Source organism: Phallusia mammillata, chromosome 8 (genome assembly GCF_965637545.1).
Source record: "Phallusia mammillata chromosome 8, kaPhaMamm4.hap1.1, whole genome shotgun sequence".
In the NCBI taxonomy this organism is placed as follows: domain Eukaryota; kingdom Metazoa; phylum Chordata; class Ascidiacea; order Phlebobranchia; family Ascidiidae; genus Phallusia; species Phallusia mammillata.
In genome coordinates this window covers 12,798,100-12,817,772 of record NC_137259.1, presented here as the reverse complement: position 1 = coordinate 12,817,772, position 19,673 = coordinate 12,798,100, and the positions used below count along the sequence as shown (strand labels likewise).

The 19,673-nt window shown below is 37.2% G+C and overlaps 2 protein-coding genes across 3 annotated transcripts; both read right to left on the bottom strand.

The window, feature by feature from the left end:
- Positions 1-1,767: 1,767 nt before the first annotated feature.
- On the bottom strand, positions 1,768-7,578 carry LOC145204940 (growth hormone secretagogue receptor type 1-like). Its single transcript, XM_080077554.1, has 9 exons — positions 7,467-7,578; positions 7,007-7,135; positions 5,754-5,883; positions 5,236-5,364; positions 4,594-4,727; positions 3,049-3,224; positions 2,860-2,982; positions 2,562-2,700; positions 1,768-2,411 (listed from the first exon to the last, which is right to left on the bottom strand). The coding sequence occupies exons 1-9, from the start codon at positions 7,517-7,519 to the stop codon at positions 2,336-2,338; spliced, it is 1,089 nt and encodes a 362-aa protein (XP_079933680.1). The 5' UTR covers positions 7,520-7,578; the 3' UTR covers positions 1,768-2,335.
- A 4,589-nt stretch (positions 7,579-12,167) lies between these two features.
- Positions 12,168-19,539, bottom strand: LOC145205040 (baculoviral IAP repeat-containing protein 8-like). 2 transcript variants are annotated; one of them, XM_080077677.1, is made up of 11 exons: positions 19,261-19,539; positions 19,139-19,195; positions 19,018-19,083; positions 16,760-18,952; positions 16,003-16,135; positions 15,465-15,571; positions 14,803-15,012; positions 13,860-13,959; positions 13,345-13,467; positions 12,729-12,884; positions 12,168-12,511 (listed from the first exon to the last, which is right to left on the bottom strand). In XM_080077677.1, the coding sequence occupies exons 4-11, from the start codon at positions 16,842-16,844 to the stop codon at positions 12,181-12,183; spliced, it is 1,245 nt and encodes a 414-aa protein (XP_079933803.1). In that variant the 5' UTR covers positions 16,845-18,952; positions 19,018-19,083; positions 19,139-19,195; positions 19,261-19,539; the 3' UTR covers positions 12,168-12,180. The 2 variants fall into 2 exon arrangements, with proteins under 2 accessions (XP_079933803.1, XP_079933802.1); XM_080077676.1 differs by having other exon boundaries at positions 19,139-19,539.
- Positions 19,540-19,673: the final 134 nt, after the last annotated feature.

Genomic DNA, 19,673 nt, shown 5'->3' with positions numbered 1-19,673 from the left:
TCGCTTTCAGCTTTTTGCCTAAACGCGTACGTTAGATTTATCCACAGTAACAGCGCATCAATAGATCAATAGCAAGCTGTGAAATTTAGTAATAAACAAGCTTTTTAACTCCGCGGCAAAATCTCCGTCCAATAGAATCAACTATTTTTTAGGTTTAATTGTACTGTATGCGTTTCCACGAGTACAATGGATTAACTACCACTTCCGTACTTTTCCTTGATTGATTTTCTGTACACAAGCTCGGCGAACGTCCGTGAATTGTTTACCTGTCCCGGTAAAGTATGCTCGTTGCTAAGATGTGAAAACTGAGTTGATTCAAGGTATGTCTGAAGATCAGCGAAAATCAAACCCTTTAGCTGTGATTTACAAAAGCTATTGTAGATTTTTAGGAAATGTGTTACGACTAACAAGTTTACAGAACCGTTTGGCCTAAACAGCAATATTGTACACCATTTTATATTAGTTGTTCGAGTAAACGATTAATAAGTGAAAACAATAATTGTTTTTTGTGTAACATTGATCGAACACGCGCCTAACAATAATATAAATCGTCATTACAATTTGCAAAAGGGCCAAATCTGGTACATCTTGCTAATTTTAGTGCCAATAGGGTGTTTGACCACGCATTGCAATTGCATACCACACAAGTGGGTAGAAGTTAAGTATGTTGTCATAAAATATGTTTTACGCCATCGTGGTGATAGAATGTATACCATGGTTCCATTTAAGGCTATCGCTATAACACAGTTGTGGTCTGTAAACGAACAGTTTATGTCATTCAAAACACTGTAATTGCTTTTGTTGCACTAGATCTACATAACTGAACAACATGCTACCTAACGTAGACTATCTCATTCAATCTAATAAAAACACTTCCTTTGTGGGAGTAGAGAAACCGCTAAACAACCTTTATAACATGTTTGCATACAATAACATATACATGTATACAATTGACTGTACTGCATTGTCCATATGCTCGTGCTTTGTAAACTGAGAGCAGTAGTCACTGTTTACTGCCTTCGAAGCATAACGGAAGGCAAGCAATATAACCTATACCGTCTAGCGTGCAAAATATTCCCCTTCTACCCTTCTAAGTTTTGTTTATTGCCTGGCGTGATATCCGATGATTCAGCGCGGTCACGTGATGTTGCACCGTCACACAACGCTAGGCACCTGCTGGTTCAGCAGCCTGAAGGCATCCTGTAAGTGTAATGCATTGAGCGAGGTGCAAACGGGCTTACGTCATGCGTATTGTATCCATTGTAAACAATGTGGGCTGCAGCAACAATAGACACTAAACACCACAATTGAATACAATGTGGACTTGTTTGTGTTTCTGTTGTCAAAAGTTTAACTAATGTTCTTTGCAAGAATATTTTTCCTAGCTCTGCCTGGTGCTAAAACTGCAGCAGTATGCAGTTTAACAAATAACAGTTAACAACAAAGTGCTAAATTGCAGGAATACTGCATTTTTCTATCATAACTCCACAGTGAACTGAACTTTTTTTCATTCAATCAATAACACGATACAACCAAACTGCAGGACTAAGAACGGCACTTTCCTAACGTCAGTTCCCTTTTTCAAAATCTGAGGCATAACACGTTTATCCTTAGACACAAACCACGTTTTTATCATGGACATGCAGATGCTAGCCGACGAATCACTATAGACCCGGCCCTTTTACGCTTACTTAACTCAACTGTACAATACACGCACCGCTTATTTGTTTGACGACCAGTTTTGCAATCATAACCTGTAGGCTAGTGCTCAGGAAACGCCCAAGTTTATTTTCTTATTATTTACAGTTACACATTAAACAGTGCAAATCAACAACAATAAAATAATGAACTGTGTCAACAACAAAAGAATGGCAGTGCAAAAACCGATATGAGTTATCTTCATTTATATGCTAAATACAAGTGTTTTTGAAAGACATGTAACGTAAATGTGCCCACATTATTATGACTTTTTACTGGAAACATCCCCCTTGCTGCAAATTTATTTTTTATTGCTTAAGTTGTATTTCGATTCATATTCATATGTCGGCCAGGAAAGTGATTGTTTTCCAAATTTCGAAAATTGGGCACAGCGAGCAATAAAATCACTTTGGATTGAAATTTGGAACTAATCACCTTTTGTACATCAACTGGCAAATGTGCTCTCACGCCTTTATAGATCGAAAGAATATTTTCGTACTACAAGTGCAAATTTGAAGCAAGCAAAAGCAAATAAATAGAAAATTACAGAAACAATCCAAAATCTCATCCAAAAACGGCAGACTTTGTCTGTTCGTGTGACGCAAATATTTAAGATATACTTGTTGTGGACTGCCGTCTAGCGGTTAGCTTTTCTTCGGCAGCACCAGCAAAAGAACGAATTTAGTACCCGTTTGGTTTCGTCTCGCATTGTCCTGAAAGCATAATACGTTTTGCAAATAAACAAAGCACACCATTTATTCGAATTATAAACTTAACCAAAAAAAAAAAATACATTTAAAAACAAGACTTAATTTTTAAATGGGTAAAACCTGAACCGGCAATAACGCTATCAAAGAACTTACTTCGAAGCAAGGTTGTAAAAGATGGGATTAAGACATTCAGAAAAGCGAAGCAGTATGTACTCGCTGATTCCAAAGTTCCAATCATTCCTCTCATCTTTTGGTGATTCCGGAGGCACAGTGTAACCGTAAAGCTGGTAAACTAGCAAGGAAAATTGCTTTTAGCGTTTGCATACGTGTTACCCTACCCAATCATACCAAGCAAAAATAAATTTTAATTTGAACAAAATAATTAGTGTATTGATTTTACATGTTAAAGGTTTTTTGAAAACCAAAACTGTTTCAATAACTTTCTACTAACTTGTAAATGGGAGATAGCCGATAAGAAAGGATCCAACTATCAGAGACAACTGCAGAATTGCGAAGGTCTCGTTTTCAGCTTTCTTCTTTGTCTTGTTGATTTTGTTCAGGCCGTTTTTGGAATCTGAAACAATCTTTACTAGTTACCATTGTTTCAAACCACTGTTGTACTTCCATGTACAAAAATAACCTGTTACGAGGTCCTGGGACACGCTTTTGACGGAGCTTAGGTTGCTTTCCTGTTTTTGCTTTTGCCTCTTGTAGAAAAATACCCCCACTGCCACGGAAATGACCGTTACCAGAATAATAGGCAGGAAGAAGAAAATCGGATACGCCACGTAGTGATACAGTTTGAAGTCATCCAAACTGCAAGTAACAAACACAACGACATAACATAACCACACTATGTCGCTGTGGAGCAAATCGGCCAATAAACAGACAGTGTAGATCAAAGCATATTTACTAACAATAGGTCAGTTTTAATTCAGCAAACTAGCTGTGCACAGTGTTTTTTTTAAGGTGTTTTGGAAATTTCTCCAGCGGTTTCCCAAAAAGCAAATATGGCTATTTTTTGGTATTTAAATGAAACACTTGCGGTCTCTTAAAACTACTTAGCGGTCACCCAAACCAAACCTTAAAAAAAACCTGGCTGTGCATGTGGTTTTCTAGAACACAAATTTCAGTTGAAACTTTATATTGATTTGTAGAAGTAGATTAGTATTTTTGGTAAAAGAGGTCGAAATGTCTGAAGTTTTTACCTTTATAGAGGTGCAGCCATACAAATTACTCAGAATTAGCATTTTTTGCATTTCAAAAGGTGAGCCGAGCTTTATGCGTGATCTTTCACGTAAAATGTCACCCAAAACCGTCAAAACAACAACAGACATACATTTTCTGTAGCATTGGACAAAACAAGAAATACCGAACGCAGCGCGGTTTTGTACGAAGTTGATTGACGTTTGGTAACACGATGTCTGTCAATCAAATAATGGTGGTGTATGCCCCTAGTCTGCACGTTTACCCTTTTTGCTTGACACGCGATTTTCGAAAATTAGCAGGTGTTAAACTCTCTTAACATTGGTTGCAACAGTTGTCAAAATGCTACATGTATTTAGTGCGGAAATTCCTTTATGACATGTATTTCCCTGTCACAAGCACACTGTCTGTTTACATGTCATACCTAGGTCAAAAGCTTGTTCAAAATCAACCCCTATTATACAGTAAGATGATTTTGAAAGCACAGTTCATGCACACGGACTTGTTTGTGATGATACTTCCGCTGCGCTGCAAGACAGCACATCGAACTTGTACATTGTTATGATTCTATGGGTTACGCCTTACGGGCTATCATCACACAAAGAACTTTTGCTCGTGAATAAGTTATTATCTGATTTGTTTGTGCGTTTGTACAACAATGCCTAAGTGTGGTATAACGTGTCACATACGGAATTAGTTTAAAGGTTGAAGTTACTCTTTTTAGGATGCTTTGTCATGTGAATGTTGTTTTAGCTATTGAAATGTGTGTTTTATTACTATTCATACAAAAAAAGTTTTATACTATAGTTTAATTTTAGCAAAAATCAAACTAACTAATGTCTGACAAGCATCAAAAGCGCTGCAGTAACTATTTTAAAGCCGTGTTTTTTCAACGCTATGACTGCACCATGCAGCTTTTTTCAACAAGGAGTTTCGGTTCAATTTTTTGAAGTTAAAAAAGGTAGAGTTTTTGTTATACCTGTCTTCCAACACAGCACAGGCTGGAAACTTTCCGACGATACCGGAATCCCGATCTTGCTCAACTCCAAACATAACTGCAAGTGGAACGCCGCCGGCCAGAAAACAGATAAACCAAATCACTGCGATGCAAATCTATAACAACGGAAAAATATTGAGTAAGAAAAGAGGTCAATTATGTTCAGTCCTGTTTGTATCTTTATCCAACACACCAGGAGTCGGTAACCTTTCTTGCACTGCGAACCGAATTTAAAATTTGCACTAGAAAACCCAAAAAAGTTTTTTAAAAAATAAAAAAATTTGAAACTGAAATTTTATATCACGGACATTCCTTTAAAAAAATTTTCCTTTTGTCCATGTGCCTGACTTTGTACAATTTATTTTGAGTATTTTTTTGTTTAACCTTTTTTTCCAAATTTTTTCGAGAATTTGTAATTGTAGTCACATGTGGTTCAAATGGACTAAGCAAGGTATTCATGCAGGAAGTAGAGAGTTTCGTGAGTCCACACATGCTTGTTCGCAATTTGAATCTTTGTGCGCATTTGCATGTACTAACCATTTGGTCGTATTTGTTAACAGTAGGCCTACTACGTAAAATCCTCTATTTCAGTTGACAATTTGATTGGGGAATCTGTTTACTTACTTGTGCGTGATGTTGCTTTATTTCTCGGAATTGGATCGGACGAGCAATAGCACAGAGCCGAAGGGCAGCAAAACATACGATGTGAATAGCGGTGACGTAATTTGTCCACATGTGAATACACCAGGAGAACTAGAAAAAGAAACTCATTTGGTGTTTGAAATAAGTGGTTTATCCAGCCAAACAGCTGATAAGAAATTATTTTATGTCTTAGTTAAACGTCCACTTTTACAATAACCAATTTAACGAGTAAACGTATAAGCTTAATAATTAAAAACAACCCCAGAAAATCCGTACACGGAATTAAAAGGTAAAATAATTAGAAAACAGAACTTCCAGAGAGCTTAATTGTGCATATAGAATACAATACATTTTAGTGCAACCTCTTTCAACAATCGCCGTTGTCGTCATTAGTGCAGGTTCGTTTAACTTTAACAAGTAATCATTGACAACCACTACAACAACAACAAAAGCATGGGCAGGCCTTAACCTAGTGCAACGTTTTTTAATTTGTATTGTACCTTGCAGAAAAAGTCTGGGATCATCCAGAAATTGAACCCCCAAGTTCTTCTATAGATGAAGAAAGGAGAAACAAGCGCCGAGGCGAGATCAGAGGCGCAGAGACTGATGATAAAAAGCGAGAAGACGGATCTGCAAATGCATCAGAATGCGATTCGTATCATTTTACTAATCTTGGACCCAATAGGTTTATACGCTTTAAAAGCGAAAAGAATAATTTTGTTAAATTATAATAGAGTTGTTTTAAAAATTATTGGTTCTAGTTATAATGTTTCATTGGAAATTTTAAAAACCACATGCGACCCGAACCGAAACCAAAAAAGCTTCCGCCTTTCAGGGAAGTTTGATCTTTATTCAATACCTTCTATGTAAGGAAGTGATAATGCAATAGCTTCATTGTATTTAGTTTAAGTTTTCTTCGCTTTATTGAACGAATTACAATAGATTTGGGCCTGAATTAACCTAAGCAGGGTATTTTTGTATTTTTCATAGTACACTGCATATCTCTTTGTTATTTATTACAATACTGTTTTTAATGTAAGTTAGTTAAAGGCAATAATGAACATTTTACTTTTTAACCATGCAAGTTTGTTGTTGTCATGTTACGCTGTAACAAATGTTTCGATAGTGCAGCCCTCGACTTACTCGAAAGTTTGTTTTTGGCCCTCAAAGTTGTTTGAGTTTGACACCCCTGATCTAAGGTGTTAAGCTACGTGTTTTAGAAACATGGAAATAAACATCAACCTGAAGTGATGTTGGTGTTTAAGGAAGTTCCTGTGTTTGACTGTGTATGATTGATATGTGTTAGTGAATGCATTGACGTATTTGCCATTCGTCCTTGTTTAAACCTTAATTGACTGTATAGATATAGAATCATTCTTTCTGAAACCCGATTCCACTTTTTTCAAGCGTCACAACGAAAAAAATGTTAATGAGCTTGAGGTACGCGTTTAATCACATACCGAAACACAAACATTCACCTTTGGTTATCTTTCGCTTTGCTTTTTTTAAACATTAGTTAAGTGAGTGGCAGTATAAATCACCCATGTTGAGTCATTAACCAAGCAAATGCCCCGGCCAAAGCCTATTTAGGGAGCGAATGCTAAAAAAATGAAAAAAAGTACAATGCGTGAACTTTTAAACAATAGTCGAAATCAATAACGGATCGTCGGGTGTTTTTCAGAGATGTTTGAAATTACACATTGGAAGTTTTTACCAAATTTAAATGTTTACTACAAAAGTTGACATTCCTCACCTAAGCTTCCTCGACATGGTAATCACAACTATTGTCAAGGTGTTAGCCAGAATTCCAAACACAGCCATAATACCGAGCAAACATGCCACAAACACTGCTGCTTCATGGCTGAAAGGAAATCCGGTGGTTCTGCAATTGTAAGGTTGCAATATTTTTGCAAGTTATGTAAATTAGACTGCATGATATGTGTTCAATTCGCAATTTGTTTAGACATACAAAAAAGGAACTACTAAAAATCCGTCGATTGCGGGACATTGGTAACTTACATCTAACCTATATGTAAACATGATTGATTTTTACAATTAGTCCACATCGATATATTAACGCCACCTCTAGACACACAATAATTGCAGAACGTCTACAGTTGACATCAGATAATAACCAAACGGGCTAACGCTATTTACTGGGAGTAATTTTGTTATGTTTCAGTACCATTTAGACTTTACACTAGCAAACTTACTCTTCTGTGGTACCGTTGGTGGAATTCGTGACAGATGGGGCTGTTGGGTCCATGGTGCCTGACTAGTCACAGTTTCCTCATGCAATTTAGCAAGTAATCTACGATGATCTACAACCTGCTAACGACAAGGGTGGTGCTATAGCTGTTTTTTTTTGCTGTTTATCAACTCGGGCGTCCCTCAGTCAACGCGTCATTTCCAAACTAACGTGACAGCTCGCTGGAATATGCGCTGACACTGACTGCTTCCCTAAAGGAAAAACCGCTATTCGATGCGATAAACGTGAACCGCAAACGGTATACACAGCATATAGTGCGACTTAACGCAATTAAACATCGCTGCGTTTTAGATTCTGCGAGTTGATCATGTTGAGCTCCGAAGCGTCTTTCATCATGACTGAAATTGCTGCTTTCCGACTAAGCAAAAAAATCTGGCAAAAAAGGGTAACTGGTTTCGATAGTGTTTTTGAAGCAACACTTTTTCCATTTGCGTTTTTTTTGCCTGAGTGCTCTTGTTATCTTGGGTAATGAGGCATACTGTGTGCAGTGTTTTTTTAAGGTGTTTTGGGGGACCGAAACAGTCCCCCAAATTTCTCCAGCGGTTTCCCAAAATTTGGACTTGCAACTACAGTACTATTTTTTGGTATTTAAATGAAACACTTGCGGTCTCTTAAAACTACTTAGCGGTCACCCAAACCAAACCTTAAAAAAAACCTGACTGTGTGCACATTATTGTTGTGGAAAAGTGTAGTTCAGGTTCAGGTTTAAACTTGAACAACACTCCTTTTAAGACACCACATACACACTTCTCGAAAACACGCTTGCTGAACATTGCGCGTTATTATTGTTCATTAATACAGAATAAAGCTAGATCACGTGTTGGACGTTGTGTGTCAGAAAACTAATTAAATATAATGACGACCTAGTCAAGCTAATTCGCGACGTACCCAAGTGAAAAATAATAGGTTTGCATCTCATAACACGTCCGTTTTATTTTGAAACAATTTCTATGAAAAATACGGCAAATGTCACAACACAAACTTCAATCTGGAGATAAAGGTTAAGAATCAGAAATACTTGCTACTCACAGTTACAGTAGTAGTAGAAACTAAACTACAAGAGTCAACCACTGCACCTGCGTTACTGACCCTAATGAGGTCTGAAAACATGTCTTAAAGCTGGATATAGACACTTTTGGGGGGCCAAAAACCTTATTACGGCACAATAATTTCATCTATTCCACCTTGTACGATTTTGAAACACTCCTGACCGCAGATAAGGACATACTTGTGCTGACTGTAAATTTTTTGACCCTCATTGTGCCCTGTCGACCGACCAGTTCAGCCAAGCGTTTAGTATGAAGACGAACCAAAGTAACTATTTCTTTGAAATGGCCGTAGGGCAAATCGCCGTAATGCAAAAATGCCGAAAAACACAAAAAATAGGTTCTACCACACGTCAGACGGTAAAACCAAAAGCATTTCAATCTTTTAATAGTCTGGCACTAAGCAAAGTAAAATGGTCAGCTTTATTTATCTAATGTTGAAAATAAACCTAAAGTACATTATTCAAACTCGATGCGGCAAAGTCTAACTGTTCTATCTATGGACAATATATTAAGACAACAAGAAACAAGTAGACCCTGAAAGTCTATCCCTTTTCTCGAAATATTCTGTTTTTACACTGACAAAAACCCCGGTCCTGCACGCAAGACGTTCCGGGGTCAAGACTGGCGGTAACACGCAACATTTTTAAAGCAGAACCGACGCAAAAAAAGCTATACAGCATGTGACATCTTGTTCAGCTGTAAGCGCGCCTCGACCTGAGAGCATGATTTGGCAAATAATGTCTTGGTGGATTTCGAAGAACAGCACGCCTTGTGGTTTTTGTGCAAAGTTGCCACTCGAAGCGGTGAATCACCCGTAAAAGCTGTTTGGGGTTAGAACTTGGCCGAATGGTCTGGCGCGCCTGACCCATATACAGACATAAAAAAAACCTTGATCGGGATTCGTCCCCGGGAGTGTCCTGGGTTCGAACCCCGTGAAAAAAAAAAAACTTTGGTAAAAAGCGCCAAAAAAGAATTGTTTCGTATATTTCAACCAACCATATAACTAATTTTCAGAACAAAGTAATTTGCAGTCGTCTGAAAAATCCTCAAGTTTTAACACTTCAACTTCTGTGTCGTCTAATTCTAATGTAATGCTGAAACTTGTAGAAATTGTTATTCGCCGAACACTTTTGAGAGCAACATTTCGCAAAACATTCCAAATGCCTCAACCAACGTCCCTCTCTGCCTTTTCGAGTTGTCTGTTTCTATCTAGCATGGTCGTGTCTTACATTTTGACATCAGAAAAAAAAACGCATCTAAGATTTCACGTTACAGCCAACTTTCCTTTCTTAAAAATGAAACAAAACAACTGCAGCACTTACAGGCAACAGCATCAACAAACGCGTTACAGTTCATGATAACGTTTTAGGCCAAATTAATTGTCAGTTTAAAGTGCAAATCCTATTCTCAAACAAAAATTGCACGGTATTGCATGGCCTGCTGTTTTTGTACTACAACTGATTTTAATTGTGGTGTACGATGGGCGGTAATTTATTCCATAAATTGAATCTCGTCCTAGCTGTTTCGCGTGCAAAACCAAACAGTTTGCCTTAAATTAGTTCAAGTTGTTACACAGTTCGTGGTACCGAAACATACACACAATCGGTTAAAACATGCACACCTTTTATCGAAACTGCTATCATTCTCAAGAGTATAGTACAGGAGTTTGAATGGGATTTGCGTACCGTAGGGACACCTTAATCTTGTTTGCAATGGATAAGATCGTTCTGGCAGGTTGGAAACCTAATTGACCACCAAAACCATTCTGCACGGCGGCCTTTCAGCTATAATTGGGTTGAATGACTAATTTATAAACGTCGTAGTGTATAAACTAAACTCTTCAGCTGTTAAAATATTAATCTATTGTTGTTAGATACCAAATTGTAATGCTTTTTTCTATCATATAAAACATCAAAATTGCGCGGCGCAAATAGAAAAACCATAAACGTATAACTAAACATCGAGACGTGTGGCCGACGTCATATTTTGGCGGCGTATATGTACTTTAACTTATAATACGTCGCCCAAGCGTTAAAGAAGCAATTAACACAGTCGCTATATACTTTTGTGCGTTTCATTGAGCTTTCAGTACACTTTTTCATTGTAATGACCTTAAAATGAAGACAGTGGTCAATATAAAGGTCAGAGGGTCATAGCCTATAACGCACGTCAGTGCCAGTCAAAATAACGGACTTCCGTAACAGCTTATTTTTTACAATTAATTGGTGATTTGCATTGATGATTACATCCCAGTGACGATAAACGCGAATGCAATTAATATTCATCTGTCCACTGTCTTTTAAACTTATTTGTTTTTAATTAGCGAATTTCATTATCATTATTTATCACATAGGTTTATTGCCTATGCAGGCTACTTTCAACAGCCACTGTTATAGTCGCCTAAATTTTAACAGATAAAATGTCGTGTTAGCCACTTGATCTCAGTTTACACCTCATGTCCATTTAAAAAGTGTTAAAAGTCGATACCTTTTAGTTAGTGAGTCCAATTAACCACATTTTATTCGGAAGAAATTAAGCGCGTTTTTTGTCCGGCAATGCCGAGAGTTTTTATTTCCGCAATACAAGAACCAATTAATAGGTGCACTTTTCAAAAACTGCCCTATAAACCCTCGCAAAGGCCGTTTTTTTGTTTTTTATCTTCATGAATTTTTCTGTATGAGAACTGTCGTTGTCTGTACGTGCGAGTCTTTGCGCGTTTCGGTTTATAATACATATAGCCTGTGTATCTTTTTCTGGTGATTTTTTCCAGTCCCACTTAATTTCTTACCTGTAACAATCTACTTTTTCGATTGAAGGTGACCTCAAAAGTCTAAATTGTCATTGTGTTTAAGCAGGCCATTACTAACAATCTACTATAGTTCGGACCTTGTAATAACTGTTAGTTTCAACATCAGCCACAGAGCAACATTAATGGTTTCTCTGCAGCACTGAATCGTAACGTTTCAAAAGCATCATAAAATCTACTTTAGCACGTCATGTGTGTCATGCTGCTGGGGAGAAAATGGAACTTAGGGCACCTTCTTTATTCTGCAGACCTTATTAATAAAATATTTCTAATTCCTCTTTACCAACTTGGTCTACAACAATTTTCGCCAGCGTATGACAATGCCAAACTTTGGTGACATTATCCAGGGTGGGCAATAACAGTGCTGCAGCTTTGTACAGGCTGCGTAACTACATTATAAATCAAGTCAAAGTATCTTCCTGTTTAATCGGGGTGGAAGTGTTTCGTGTTCAAATGCGTAGACATTTTTCTTGTTCCGCGTTTTTCCGCTTTTGAGGTGGAGACAGTGATGGCATGTTTTTGCTTAGTGTGTTAAATTGACTTCGTTCTGTACATAAATTGTTATACAATCTGTATTTCACGAAAACAAGTTTTAAAAACCGCATTGAGTAACAGCACGAGAAGCACTATGACACAATTAACACCAATAAACTATCACAAAAATATGTACAAAACTACAAATTCAAACATTGCAACAGTTAAGAAATTTTGTTTGTTAAACAACAACAAAAAAACAACGATAAACTGTTACAGAAACATTTACTAAACTAAAAATTCAAACATTGCAAAATTCAAGAATGATATTAAACAACAAAAGACTTCACAGTTTCGTTAACACGCACGTGACACAGGGGGCAATTCGTAACGTCGTTGGCACAAGTCACACACGCCACCAAGTGGCCACAAGGCAGAAACACAACAGTTGCAGGACTTCTATTACACTTTCGACACAACTTTTCACGTTCAAGTTGACGCAGTTGTTCTCTTAGTTCATCTTCTGGCGATCCTGGAGTACTGCGTAAACTTGCTTCGCTCCCGTCATGTGACTGTTCCGCTTCGCTGGCTGGCAGATCCAATATGGCTTCCACAAGCGAGACCAAGGTCACAAAGAACGTCTGCGTTGCCAGAAATCGACTGAAAGAAAAAAAAACGTTTTTACTATTTTCAATTCGTCGTTGTGCTATATTGTGTGTTAATGAGTGAGCATATGTGTTTGTAATTCACTCTACAACTTTTTTATTTCTTCTCTAAAAGAAACACGAAAAATATAACACAAAAAATATAATTGATATTATTGTTACTTAAATGTTAGTCATTTTATGTGTAACAGAAAGATACGAAAATCAATTACTTTGTGAGTGCTCTTCGTATGTTCATTCGGTCCAAGCCCATCTCTTGTGCTTGCGTAACAAGTTCACTGGCTGTCATTTCATGTTCTACTTTGTTTTTAATAGCTGTCATGTTTTCTTTAGGATCTATAATTTCTGGTCCTGTGCGACGTTGTTGCCTACAAAACCATAATTAAAATAAAATACGTTGATAGCTGCAAAAACAAGAAGACAGTTTCTAAACACTTGTGGGTTTTTTAAGTTTCTGCGTTCATCCTGTTTGTTTGTTTGTTTGTTTGTTTGTTTGTCGTTTTTTTTCCTGAATGCGTTGTGCTCACAGCAATGAATTCGCCGTCGAGCTGCCTTGTTTTATTGCAAGTCAGTTGAGTCATTTGGTGATTATTATTTTTTGACGTAAGCAGTTGTTCCTCAATTTAGTTCATAACATCGAAAACTAGATTAAAGCGATGCCGTTTAGGTTTCTTGCTCGGGTAAACACAGGCGGCAAAGTTAGGATTAAAACCCAAAACCTTGTAAACACAAGGCGTTGCGCTAACCGCTCGTCCATCTCTTATCAATTGTTTTTAACCAGTTTACCCAGAGAACCCTTACTAAAAGAATATAACTTGTTTTATTTACCTTGTTGCAGCAGGTCGAGTCACATCGAACGGGTTTAAAATTGGAGGACGAGAAATGTTTGGAAACTGAGCCGTTACGTTTTGCACGTACTCGATTCCTTTTTGCTGAAGAACATATTCACACCTGTGACAAAAATATATTTTTACTGTTGAGTGGAACATTTGGCATTTGCTTGTTTAGGCACAACTGCTTCATTCCATATTTAGAACTAAAACTTTAACCCGTAAAAGTTGCAAAATCGAAATACTTTCAAAATCTAAAAGACTATTAAAATCCACATAACATGTATTAACATAGGCCATACAAGTTCTCTTTGTTTTAAAAAAAAAAAAAAACTAATGCCAACAGATATAAAAAAAACCAGCTGTAACTTTACTGACTCAATTTTAAAAGTTTTCATGAAAACAACTCATAAAACTGTACCATGGTAAACTTGCCCATAAATAAATCACAGTGATGTTGAATAACATCAGTATACACTGACATGGGACATAAGGTATTTAAGTATAACTTACATTGGAAACCACTTTGCGTGTTCAAACCACGGAGAATCATTATAATCCCAGTTTTGTAATCCGCCGTTACAATTCCAGCATTTTACCCGGTCCCTTTCTCCTGCAACACAAACAGAAAGTTAAAGAATTTCGCCAACAATGTCAGCAACAAATGACCATTGTCACGGACTTCGATCAGAAAACAGCAACGTCATTCGATTGCAACGAGTTTCATATAAGACATAACAACTGTACTTTCCGCTAACTTCCCAAGGGTATTCCCCGCAAGCTGTCCCGCGCGGTTCTGATACTATTGCGCCAGCAAATATCGCTGGTTCAAACCGGTTTGTTCCGATTTGTTGAAAGTGGGTAAGAAAAGCGCAGATAGTTTCTTTTTTCACAAATTGTTTTCTTTGGACAAGGTATGCGTATATGACACAACAAGCCGAATAAAATGTATAGGCCTTTATTTGAACTTTGCTCTGTATTTTGAAGCCAATTACACTGAACAGTACTGTTCAAACTAACGATGTAATAAGTAATCGTGTAATGGTTCGCTTTGACCAAGCCTAAATTTTCTTATAGCCCTTTTTGAAACACATTAATGTTTACTAAAAAGATAAACGAACGACACAACACTTTTTTCTTTGCCAAACGTTGAAAAACTCCTTGTACTTACGATGTCGACTAATGAAGCTTACTTAACTTTTTTGTTTTACAATCACATGAAATTTATTTATGTTTAAAGTGACATCGCGCGTTGTAACAATGAAATTCCGATTTATTTTGATGAGTATGGGACATGTTTGTGACTATAGGTAAGTTACAAAAAGCAGTTGATTGATTTAAAACCAAGCACGAGTCAACCGACACTTCCAAATGCTAAATCTCCATGTTTAATGACCAAAACGATAAAACTTTAGAGAAAAAGTACGTAATTTGGGAATATTAAACTTAGACTTACCCAAATAAAAAAGACCAGCTTCTACCATTTCGGCGGGGGTTGCTCTCATGCGGCTTGAAGGCCACGAATTTCGGTGATCTTGAAAAGTTTGCATTCGGGCTGACGAGCACCTCATGTGTGGGCTGGCAGGATTGTTGCAAGGAAAAAGATCTGTGTACGTGTCGTTCTGTCTGCTTGGTCCAGCGCTTTGTGTCTCGTTCGGGTTTCGATCTAAATTACATAAATGTCCGAGTTAGGAACACACTATCAGTGATAAGTTTGTGACCGTTATAATGGCCCAAAATAGACGGAAAAAGCGACATGCTTTAATATTTAAACGTGCTTATGCCATTATCAGGGATATGAGGGGGTACATCAGTTATACCCGTTTATGAAGACTGAAGTCGCATTAAACACTAATTTCGTACTGTTTTATCGATCTTTTATGTGACTCGAGTGCTTTGTAAACGGGTAAAACTGATGTAGGCTTTCATATCACTAATGATGACTTAGTGTTTGACGAAACGTTTGAAAAATAAAGCATGTCGCTTTTTATATTGAGCATTTATATTCGTCATTAAGAGTCACAGTTGGTGGTCAAAAACAAAACCTCATCAACATATTCTCCGAATACAACTTTTCAAACAATAAAAGTGCAGCTAAAGTGTAAAAAAATATCTTACTTGTTGTGTTGTTTTGTCGTTGAGTGGTAAAACTGCACTGTGTTGTGTGCCATCTTGGGTGTTTAGGATCGTCCGTAAATGTCCAGTCTTCGACAACTATTCCACAACTGCGTTTAAGGAGTCATTTCTTTAGGAGTTGTAATTGGCTGGTTATTGAAAGTTTTCTGTTTGTAAATCAATGTTTCGTTTACCAAAATTCTAAGCCAACAGGTGTTTGGCACTTTAAACAGTACATTTTTATGAGGTCTAAAAAACTTAATATTGGAAAATATTGTTGTGATGTAAAAAAAAGTTTTTCCAGCCAACTAGGGATTTTTGACTACATATGAAAAACACATTGTATATTGCTGTGTCTAATGATGGTATACTTAATACTCAACAAGAACAATGAAAACATAACAAAAACAAACTCGTGGGTTGGACATCTGTAAGATTTTAAAATGACGACAAGGGCTGATATTGTCAACACCTAAAAGTCCCAAAAGATATTTTGCTGTGCTAAAGCGTCGTTGATCAACGTATCTTACAAATCACCTACCTAAAACACTTTACCCTATCCCCATAGCCGGTATAGTAAAACCCAAACTTCGCCAAAGCTCTTGGGTCGACTGATGTATTACGGGGAAAGTTTTGAAATGTTGATAAACGATAGAATTCGTTTGCATGATCGCCTGTGGAAAAAACAAACATTACTTTGTAATCATTAGGGTACTACTTTTTTAGGTGTTTGCATTCTTAGTTTCCTATATTAATGGGACAAACATTAATAAGAAGACACTGCAAACAAATGTATGTGTATATTTACTATCTTACGTTTTAAGAAAGGAAGTCATTGAACAATTTACACAATCTGAAATTTCCAAGCTTTTAAAGCGGCTGTGACGATGGTAACCGAAACTACTGTTATAAGTTTTGTGCAACAAAAATTAACACAAATAAGACTATGTTGGCAAGTTGTACTCGTACTTTAACCTTAAAACTAGAATCTCCCAGCTCGTTGCTTGGTGGATGAAGACTATAGGCTAATATGGATATGTTTACACTTGCTTTCATATACTGATTATGCTGTTAAGGTGAAATATATATATCTAAAGATCTTAAGGACGATTGAAATAATGTTTATCATGAACTATAATATTGTTTTGACACTTTAGTCAATTCATTGGCCACTCAATTCTGAAGTTTAAAATATTGGCAAAATTTCTTAACACACAATGAGAATATAATAGATGTCACTCACACACATCAACTTATCATCAAACATTACATTTGTTTAAAACTGCATGGTAACTTACCTGGAGTTATATATACGCAGTGTTGTCCTGGTGGATCATTCGCATGTTGGATTCGCATACCATCGGAAACTACTAGCGACGACATCAAAAAAACTTTTTAATTCATGTTACCAAACTCACTATACTACTTTGTCTGATCACAAGCCTGTATAACTTATATGTATGCCGAGCCATGTAATAAAGCACCAGGGCTGTTTATAGGTGGTTCCCCGCGGGCTTGTACTGGACTTGTTCCGGCGCATCATTGAGAAAAAGCTTTGCGTAACAAAGCAATTGAGAAACGTCATAGTTCTTCAATGATGTCATAGACACCCAAACTGAAGCAATGGCTCTAAACATTTTTTTCACAGAAATGTTTATGTAATATTGAACACTTTGATGCATCACCACTCTATATACTATGGTATGTCTATATGCTATAGAGAAATGAGCATGTGAAAACTAAATTAGCAGTTGTTTCACGTTAAATAGAGAATCTTTGCTCTTATAGTAAATTAAATTATTTTGCAACTTTCCGATCCCGTAAAATATCAATAAAAACCTTGAAGGGTATATCTTAACACAAAATACTTCACTTTACTTCGAACTTTTTTCTGCCAACCCTAAATCGTCCCTTGTGAGAAATTATCCCCGGTTAACCCCCAAAAAACTTGCCGTTAAGTAGTTCATGTTGCACAAGTATTACGCAAGAATGTTGTTTTGAAAGTACTTTCGTGCCCGGGTATCTGGGGCTATATGACCCCGTTAGGATTTACGTTTTTTGAGAAAGGAAGTTAAACTAAATTTACCTAGGAAGTTAAACCGAAAGACATCGGTATGCGAAAGGAACCAATACTGTCTAATTAAAATATGTCGTCACCATGTACCGAATGTACCACACAGTCAATAAGGCATAATTTTCGTCTGGTTCTTTTTCGGGTGGTTCCCCTAAATTTCGCTGCTGTGTGCTACGTGATAGCTGTTGGATAACTACATGAGAAAGTTTCTTTTTGTTTCGGTCATAATGTTCGCATAAAAACAATTACTTTGAAATTTACACCGATAAAAACAGTTTAAGCCAACATTACACCAATGACGCCTAACAATAGGTCCACAATGCCAATTGGGTCACTTGATATTCAGGCAAAGATTCTGACATTCGTATCTATTTAAAGCAGCTTTGTTAGTTTTGAAAAACTGGCATAAATACGATACCCAATCCATTCTCCACACTGAGGTTCGCTTTGTTGCTGAATGACGTGCGGAAAGGGTACTTGTCCCGAATCCTAACCTCTTTAATCGCAGCCAAACCAAAACCTTACGTTGTTGGCAATATATCATGGTGTTACGCATTTCGCATTATTAAAGGAAAATTTTATTTTGCTTTAAATTCAACCAGATAAGTTCCGCTCCATTTGAAAAAAATGGTGACGTATTGACATAATAAGAGAACTGCATGTGTTGAAATTCATGGTACTTCTTTCCATATAAAACAGATAGCCAATCCCCCTATCGGAAAAGTTTTTGCGGTTACGGAACCAATGTATAGGTGGCACGGCCGAGTGTCTTATGTTTTACACTTATGTCACGTACGCATTGGTTCCGCAATTCCAATACTTTCCCGATAGGGGGTTGGCCATATTTTATTCGGTGGGGAATTTTAATAATCTTGATGTAAAAGTAATAAAGATTGTTTGGGTGTCTAGGCTCGAGCCGGATGACTCACACACAGACCAACATGCAAAACCAATATAGCCTATACTATAGCGTAACAAATTACATGACAATATATTTCAATTGTCTTGTTGTCGTGTTGGTAAGTGTTTGCGCAAAAATGGTTGCATAAAATACACACGCAATTGTAGGCTATCGATATTGTCCTCGCAGTATACCTCACTAAAAATACAAAGTTGTAATAGTGGTTTATATGTGATTTTATAATGATAGTGAAATGACACCAGTCTACCTTGACTGGAAAAATATCCTTGTTGCGCTGTCTTTTGTTATCGGAAGGCGTGACTCCATGCGCCTCCAGACAGCACAGCAGGGGCGATCGCTTGTGTTCCTAAAACTGTCTTTAACGCGCCTTTTCTTGCGCTCAAACTCCAAGACGCCAGCAGCTATATAACGAACTCTTTTATTTTACAATATAGCCGAAAGATGGCGCTCGAGAGTATGGCAGCACGGCGAGTACAAGGGGTCAAAAGGCGGTTTCTACAAAAAATGTTCAAATTAAGACAAGGCAACAGAAGTCGAATTGCAATGACATTTACGCTTACCAAACTATTAGAGGACTGGAGTCGTTTAAATGCAAGCGATCAGTAGAAGGTGTGTAAACACAGCATCTAAATGTTGCTTAAAGTTTGCCGGACGGCAAACTTTAAGCAACAATAATCTTACCGGAATAACACAGTTCGGTTCAGAATAACACGGGTTGGACGACGGCGGAATTCACGTCTGAATACAGGTTTCACATAAATTCAAATCCAAAAGGTTAACAACAAGGTTTAACATATGCTTACCGATCACTAAATATTCAAGTCAAACATTGGACGATTCAGTTTCTAAACAGCATAATTTTCCTGTTCGTTACACAAAAAACAAACATAATTGACCAGTTAAAAAACGCATGCAGACGCTGTAAGTTCCAGTCACTAATAAACACGAGGCGGTCTCGCTTACAAGACGCGATACCAATAAACAATGCCAAAGTTGTGACATCACAATCACCGATAGTGTGACAAACAATGTTGCAGGTGGCACAACACTGCGTCATACACAGGAATCAAGACTACTGGCGGGAAACAGAAAACATAAACATATGTACAAGGCGATGTAACACTCCCACCCAAAATGTGGGAACAACGTGACACATTTTTTCAAAAACAACATCGCCAATCGCGCGTGCATCGCAATGAGGCGATGATTTCTTGTC

Coding starts and splice junctions, on each gene's coding strand:
- LOC145204940 (XM_080077554.1), bottom strand. CDS start 7,519: ATGGACCCAACAGCCCCATCTGTCACGAATTCCACCAACGGTACCACA. Junction 7,136..7,466: donor ACCAACGGTACCACAGAAGA/GTAAGTTTGCTA, acceptor TTACAATTGCAG/AACCACCGGATTTCCTTTCA. Junction 5,884..7,006: donor ACCATGTCGAGGAAGCTTAG/GTGAGGAATGTC, acceptor ATGCATTTGCAG/ATCCGTCTTCTCGCTTTTTA.
- LOC145205040 (XM_080077676.1), bottom strand. CDS start 16,844: ATGTCGTCGCTAGTAGTTTCCGATGGTATGCGAATCCAACATGCGAAT. Junction 15,572..16,002: donor GATAGGGTAAAGTGTTTTAG/GTAGGTGATTTG, acceptor CCTTAAACGCAG/TTGTGGAATAGTTGTCGAAG. Junction 15,013..15,464: donor ACGACAAAACAACACAACAA/GTAAGATATTTT, acceptor TATGTAATTTAG/ATCGAAACCCGAACGAGACA.